Source organism: Grampus griseus (genome assembly GCF_964374135.1).
Source record: "Grampus griseus genome assembly, chromosome: 2".
NCBI lineage: Eukaryota > Metazoa > Chordata > Mammalia > Artiodactyla > Delphinidae > Grampus > Grampus griseus.
The window spans coordinates 76,168,019-76,176,226 of NC_139018.1; the positions used below are offsets into that span (position 1 = coordinate 76,168,019).

General features: G+C 44.7%; 1 protein-coding gene across 1 annotated transcript; it reads right to left on the minus strand.

The window, feature by feature from the left end:
* Window positions 1-5,171: 5,171 nt before the first annotated feature.
* RNASE2 (ribonuclease A family member 2) lies at window positions 5,172-5,639 on the minus strand (the record flags this gene model as incomplete). Its single annotated transcript, XM_082649100.1, has 1 exon — window positions 5,172-5,639. The coding sequence occupies one exon, from the start codon at window positions 5,637-5,639 to the stop codon at window positions 5,172-5,174; it is 468 nt and encodes a 155-aa protein (XP_082505226.1).
* Between the last annotated feature and the right edge of the window lie 2,569 nt (window positions 5,640-8,208).

The window sequence follows — 8,208 nt, forward strand, 5'->3', positions numbered from 1 at the left end:
AGGCTCTAGGCACGCAGGCTTCAGTAGTTGTGGTGTATGGGCTCAGTAGTTGTGGCTTGCAGGCTCTAGAGCGCAGGCTCAGTAGTTGTGGCACACGGGCTTAGTTGCTCCGCGGCGTGTGGGATCTTCCCGGACCAGGGCTTGAACCCGTGTCCCTTGCATTGGCAGGCAGATTCTTAACCACTGCGCCACCAGGGAAGCCCTGCCTCCATTCTTTTTCCGAGGTCCTGGATCATCTTCACTATTGTTTTTCTGAATTGTTTTTCTGGAAGTTTGCCTATCTCCACTTCATTTAGTTGTTTTTCTGGGGTTTTATCTTGTTCCTTCATCTGGTACATAGCCCCCTGCCTCTTCATCTTGCCTACCTTTTTGTGAATGTGGTTTTTGTTCCATAGGCTGCAGGATTGTAGCTCTTCTTGCTTCTGCTGTCTGCCCTCTGGTGAATGAGGCTATCTAAGAGGCTTATGCAAGTTTCCTGATGGGAGCTACCTAGGCATTGTTCTTATGTTATTATTATAACTCAGACTTGAGACATGAATAACAGTTAACTGTGTCACATTTCTCTGTGCATTTTAGGAAGCAAATTTAATAATGTAAGTAAAGTTTTAGTTTCAAAAAAAGACTATTTTTCATAGATAATTTGACTTGGGGATGGGAACAGAATTTCTGTGCTCCCTTCCCTACTCATTGTCTCACTCTCTTTTTTTTTTCTTCCAGTTTTACTGAGATATAATTGACATACAGCACTGTATAAGTTTAAGGTGTACAGCATAACGATTTGACTTACAAACATAATGAAGTAATTAGCACCATAAATTTAGTGAACCTTCATCATCTCATATAGATACAAAACTAAAGAATTGGGAAATAATTTTTTCCTTGTGATGAGAACTCTTAGGATTTATTCTCTTAACAATTTTCATATATAACATACAGCAGTGTTGATTGCATTTAAAATGTTGTACATCACATCCCTAGTGCTTATTTATCTTATAACTGGAAGTTTGACTCTCTTTATCCAATTCCCCCTCCCTCTCATCCCCCACCTCTGGTAACCACAAATCTGATCTCTTTTTCTATGAGTTTGTTTTGTTTGTTTGTTTGTTTTTGAAGTATAATTGACCTACAACACTATGTTAGTTCCTGGTACATAGCAGAGTGATTCAGTATTTCTATGCCTTTCAAAATGAACACCATGACATCTGGTTGTCATCTGTTACCAAAGATATTACATAATTATTGACTATATTCCCCCACACTGTACATGTATACCTGTGACTCATTTGTTTCATAACTGGAAGTTTTTACATCTTAATTTCCCTCACCTATTTCTTTCATTCCCTTATCCTGCTTCCCTCTGGCAAGCACCTGTTTGTTATCTGTACCAATGACTCTGTTTCTATTTTGTTATTCTTGTTCATTTGTTTTGTTTTGTAGGTTCCACATATAAGTGAAATCATACAGCATTTGTCTTTCTCTGTCTGACTTATCTCACCAAGGATGATACCCTCTAAGTCCATCCATGTGGTCACAGTCTCACTCCTTTATGTGATTCAAATGGAAACAGTGCCTAAAATCTCAATCTAGGCAAAAAGAAATCAGGAGCTTTAGATCAGATTGCTCTCCTCTCACACCTCCTGACCTGACCCTGGGGCCTTCTCTCCCTGATCTGAGGGTCACTTGAGGCAACCTGCTTCGTACCCACACAGAGGGATCTGCTCCTGATGTTAAAACATAAAGTAGAAACAATAACAATGTGAACGGCCCTTTCACTTCATGCTGTACCTTACAAAGTGTGTTACAACCACTAACTGCTTTCACTCCTCCAAGACTTCCTTGAGATTTGGTACTATTACGAGCATTTTACAAAGTTAGAAATGGAGGCTTAGGGAAGAGAAGTGGACTCCAAGGAACGTGTCCTTGGAACATGCTGACGTGAACAATTAACTTCTCTAATAGTGGCCACTGTAGTGCTGGCCTCGGGTTCAGTGCAGCCAGATCTTGAGTGTCTATCACAGAGGGTGGTGGGCGCCAAGCCACGGCTTTGTCGTCACAGAGCACAGAATCCTCCTTGCTCTGCTTTGAATCCTCCTGCCTCCCAGGAGGGAAAAGCTACATCTAAGCTTCAGGGCCACCAGCTCCCTCTGACCCCAGCCCAATCTTCAGCACAGGGACTGAGGAAGATGAGGAACAGAGGAAAAGCAGGAAGAGAGTGGGGAAGCATGGCCTCAGGGAGGGGGAACAGCATGGTGCTACTGAGTGAGAGGATGAAGGTGCATTTTACTGACATGAGGAAGTCTCTTCTGTTCCCCTCTCCCTCCGCTTCCAATCCTTCACTAAAGCCTGATGATTCGAACTTGGAAACATAATCCTAAACCTGCACTTTTTCTTCTGCCCTATTGCTATTACCTTATCCCATGCCTCTGGGATTTGGCCTGGATACCACGAGTTCCTGACTGTCCCCACAGTCCCTGCACAGCTGCCAGAGTGATCTTCAGGTCACATTATTATCTAACATGCTCCATTTGTACCCCATAGGAAATTTACTCTTTATTTTCATCTCCATAGGTATGAAGCCTCTGAGCCTCAATAACCTCTATCATTAATGCTCATGGTTAAAATGCTCTTGTCCTGCTAGACTAACTTTCATTTTTGTAACATGACTGATCTACATTCATGTCGGGCCCTTTGAATGTTCTCTCTCTGTCTCTCTGTCTCTGTCTCTCTCGGGAAGACTATCCCCTTAGTTTCTGCATGACCAGCTGCTTCTCATATTGTTCGGAATTCATTCCTTCATTGGGCCCCTACCAACCACACTTCAGATTCACTTCTATGGACTCATCGAGACCCACTACAGATGGCCCTCTGTGTGGATGTGAAACCCACGGATGTGGAGGGCCAACGGTATGAGCCCCTTTTATATAAGGGACTTGAGCATCTGTGGATTTTGATATCTGCGGAGTCTCCTGGAACCAATCCCCTGAAGCTACTGAGAGATGACTGTACATTGTTTCCCTCAGTGCAGTTTTCCCCCCGACACTTATCACCTGGAAAAATAATTTTGCATTTTCTTCCCAGTAGAATAGGCACCCTAGGGCAGAAATGTGTCTTTGTTTACACTGCACCCTCACGACCTCAGAAATCTGCCTAGAGCACATCTGCACATGGGTTAACTACTGCATTAATGAATGATGAATGAATGCATGAACGAATGGTGGGAGAGGGGATGACGACACAAGGCAGAGAGAGATGGGGCAGCTGAGTTGGCTAATCCCTCTACCATACGGTGTTAGAGATGCTGTGTCCATGGCTGGGAAGTGACATGTGATCTGCTGAGACAAGGAAGGTTCACTGCCTCATGGCAAATGTGACTCCAGCCTTGCGGTATCCCACCTTCTCCTTCTGTTACTCCAAGCCTGTTGGAAGGGTAAGCTCATTTCATGCCACTCTGTATTAATCTCAAGTCAGTGGATTCGGGGCTTCCCTGGTGGTGCAGTGGTTGAGAGTCTGCCTGCTAATGCAGGGGACACGGGTTCGAGCCCTGGTCTGGGAAGATCCCACATGCCGCGGAGCAACTAGGCCCGTGAGCCACAACTACTGAGCCTGCGCGTCTGGAGCCTGTGCTCCACAACAAGAGAGGCCGTGATAGTGAGAGGCCCGCGCACCGCGATGAAGAGTGGCCCCCGCTTGCCGCAACTGGAGAAGGCCCTCGCGCAGAAACGAAGACCCAACACAGCAAAAATAAATTAATTAATTAATAAACTCCTACCCCCAACATCTTAAAAATAAATAAATAAATAAAAACCCTTGGCTTAAAAAAAATAATAATAAAAAAAAATAAAGTCGGTGGATTCTGTTGAGCCCTGGAATTTTCCAAACCTAGTATCTCCATGCAATAGCTTGAGTCAACAGACCTGCCTGGAAGAACAAATCCTCCAGTGGCTTCTCCAGAGAAGATGCTCAAGTGCAGACGCCGTATATAGTACTACCAAGAGCAAGAATGACTGACCATATGGAGGGGGGGAGGAATGGAAATTGCCATGTATCTGGGCCTGGAAGAGGAGCTGAAAAATAGGAGGTCAGGAATCCCAGACTCAAGGACAGAGGTACAGATTTAATGACATGCTACCTGCCTTCTGTTCTGAGTCAGGTGCTGCAAAAGACCCGACCTGTCCCCCGAACAATCACTTGAATGCTGCATCTGACCACAGTTTACAAAGAGCTTTCCCTTCCTGTTCCTCACTGATTCCTGAGTGCAGCCTTGTGATGGAGGCAGAGTAGGGGCTTTCATTATCCGCCCCCTTTTCTGTCTGTCTACATTTCTGTAATCCTGGAACCTGTGCCCCTTCCTGACCTGAATGTGAACAAGCCACTGATTCATCCTCGGGAGAGATCCCAATTCCATGTCTCCTTCCTTACCTTCTGCTACCAGATGACCAGCTGCTCCCTTCTCCAGGACACAGAAATCGCCAGGAAAGAGTTTCACCTCTTCTCCAGGTAGTACTGGAATCTGTCCATATACTACCTGAACAATTTGTCTCGTTCCACATTAGACTCAAACTCTGGATCCACCCCTAGGATAACCATTAATATCTGAAGATTTGATATGCTTATTTAAAAACAAATCTATGCGGCTAAAATTTGCTTCTTTCTTTTGGTCTTATCACAATTACGGCATTTTCCCCTTTCTTTTTGTTTTTACACCGTATCGTTCTCTTCTATCATAAAATGCATGGTTCTTAAATCAGAATCAAATACATTTGTTTCTACTTACTGGGGGCTCTTTGCCTCCTGGTAATGAAATAGGCCGCTGTGAGTGGAAGCCGCAGCTTCCTGGCCTAAAGCAGAGAGAAGGAAAAGTCTGCACAACTTCATGACACAAGGAGCCTCTTACCCTCACATCTATTTCCCACAAATCTCAGATTAGAAGAAGGGGCAAAGCCTCTAGACGAGAATGTAACTACATGACAGAAGAGCACAAACAGACACATGGAGCCTTGTAGGTAATTCTGCAAAGTTTACTGCGCGTGCACAAGGAGCTTCAGCTGAGCAAAGCTTAAAGGGACCTGGAGGCTGGTGAGATGAGGACTGATGCTGATATCTGGGGTGGATGGTGGGACAGGACTGTGGCGCTTGGCAAATGAGCATGGCCCAAAGTTTTGGCCCAGAGTTTAGACGATGTCATCCAAGTGAACTGGAACCAGGGGGTACCCGGCATTGTCCTGTGGTAATCTGTTTCCACGCACAATGATGTAGATCTTCCGATTACTTATCTGTCTATAACGGCAGTTCCTATAATCGTTTGCCTTTCTTGTGAGGTTGCAGTAGGTTACAGGCACTGGATGTGGGCTTCTATGACAATTCGTCCTGCGTGATCTAGGGCAGGTTACATTTGTGGTGTGACAAACACGAGCTACGGCAGCAAACGTTGTGTGGAGAAAAGTATTTTCACCTTTGCATGCCCTTCTGTAACCGTTAACCACCCGCGTTGCATCATCGCATCGATGGTGGGCCATATTTAGGTGCTGAATCTGAAACCACTGAGCCGGGGTTAATTGGGCGTGGACTGAGATCACCATTCCCAAGAGCCCCAGCAGCAAAAAGAGAGGAAGCTGGGCATTCTGCTGTCTTGGAACCATGTTTCCTGTGAAAAGAAGGGTATCTTCTGTATCCCGGCCCACAAATAACACACTCCCTCCTCACTCACCCTGCAGGCCCCCTGCTGTCACTGTGGTTCTAGCTCCTTTCCCCTCCGCTCCCCAAAGTCTGTCATGTGTCCTGGGCACTAACTTCAGCTCACCGCTCCCCCAGTTGCTGCTTCATTGCTGTCTCTCCTGTTCCAGCTCTGGGGCTCATTGTCTTACCCAGTATCTCTGCTGTGGCTCCTGTGAGAACAGATCCAGCTGGTGGGCCTGGCGCTCAGGGGCAGCTGGTATCCCCCCAGTTCTTGGGACTGGAGATATAGAGCAGCCCCTGTGGTGGGGCTAGCAGAACAAGGAGGGTTCTGAATCTAGGACATGAAGAAACACACAGATTAGGACATGGTCCACTTATACAATGAGCCCTTTGTTTTATCATTTGCTGATCAGTGCATACCCAGGGATGAACCACTACTGCTTCTGTTGTAACAAATCTAATTCCAGGCATCCTGTGCAGGACAGAGCTCTGCCACTGGGTCTGGATTTCCTAAATGAAAAATATCACTGGCTGCAGAATGGCCATAGATTTTTTATTTTTATTTATTTATTTGGCTGCGTTGGGTCATTGTTGCTGCGTGCGGGCTTTCTCTAGTTGCAGCGAGCAGGGGCTATTCTTCGTTGCGGTGCACGGGCTTCTCACTGCGGTGGCTTCTTTTCTTGTGGAGCATGGGCTCTAGGCACGTGGGCTTCAGTAGTTGTGGCACAAGGGCTCAAGAGTTGTGGCTCACGGGCTCTAGAGCTCAGGCTCAGTAGTTGTGGCACATGGGCTTAGTTGCTCTGCAGCAAGTGGGATCTTCCCGGACCTGGGCTCGAACCTGTGTCCCCTGCGTTGGCAGGCAGATTCTTAACCACTGCGCCACTAGGGAAGTCCCAGAATGGGCTATAGATTTTATAACTCAACTTGGGGGCAACACATTGAAAGACTGAAGTACATGAAGGCAGGCCCGGTACTCAGAACAAATAGAGCCAGGAGGCTTGTTTGCACCAGAGGAACCCAGGCCCCCCTTTCATTTTAGTAATCACCCTGGTTCCTTCTCACCCAAATGTTCTATCTCCTCACTTCCCTGTGCTGGAAACTTGAGCTCTGAATTTCTCACTGCTCAAAATCCTATCAGTAATTAGTCTGTGACGAATCTATGATTTTTTTTGTAATTGCTGTTGTCTTTTTTTTTTTTTTCTGCTTCCTATGCATTGAATTCACTTTCTCTTGTTTTTACCCTGGCCCGGTTTTTGCCTTCACTTCCTGTGAAATAGCATGACCTAAAAACACCCTGAAGAAAGTCTGTAAAATCTGCCAGAGAATGAACATTTGGTGTCATGTAAGGGATTCCAAGCTAGAGCTTGAATTCCTGTGTTCTTTTCAATCTGTGCTATTTTCTACAAAACAGTCTGTCCTAGAGTTGTCATTTATCTTACTAGTACATTTCATTTCTTTTTTTTTTTACATTTCATTTCTTGATGTTAACAGGAAAAAAAAATTTAATTTGTAAAATGAGCCTCAGTGGATAGGACACTGTATTTCTGAAATTATGGAAGTCATAGTATGTAACTTGATGCATGAAACATACTCTTGGTTCTCAGAGAAGCAGAGGAAAATAACTGTAGGCCTATAATTTGATTACAATGTGATAGAGGTAATAACACTGTGTGAAGATGGTTTTATGGGGGTGCTGAGGATGAAGGGTCTTACTTGGCCTCATGGGATAAGAAAGGCTTCCAAAAGAAATGTCCGTTTGAGCTGGCCCATAAAGGATAAGCAGAGTTTAGGGACTTAGGGAATAAATGAGCATTCTAGGCTAAGAAGATGGTGTGGCACATTGTACAGACAGGGAAAGTGTATCAAGGTAGGAAAGGCCTCCAGATAAGAGATATTAAATCCCTGGTCTAACCTCTCAGTTAGAAAACTGGGGCTTCCCTGATGGCGCAGTGGCGCACTCTCGCTGCAACTAGAGAAAGCCCGCGTACAGCAACGAAGACCTGATGCAGCCAATAAACAAACAAACAAACAAATAAATAAAATTAAGAAAAAGAAAACTGGATTAGGTCCTCAAATGGTACTGTACAACCCTCCAAGAAAATTAATGCACATTTTTTAAACCACCTTTTTATATTTCTGTCATGTGGAAATGCAATTATTTTACCACTGATGTCGTTATGTAAACATGGACATAATGGTGACCTGGATAGGACTCAGTGCAGTGCTAATAGGATTCTGCCTGAAATCCTGTTCTACCTAAAAGGCATTAATATCTTTTACCATGAAGTAAGTTGTCTTTTTTTTTTCACGTATATTTTGTGGAAAGCATTTTCAAGAGAGATGAGGATGTAAAAATGAATTAGGTGTAGTTTAGCCCTTCTGTGATACCGACAGCCACACTGGGTAGAAGGATCTGTACTCAAGTGTCTATAATATGAACTAAAAATCATACACTGCAGTCACAGGGAGTGCATCTGGCTCAAAAACCTGTTCTTGATCAGCATATAGTTTTACTTTTAACATTGGGTTTTG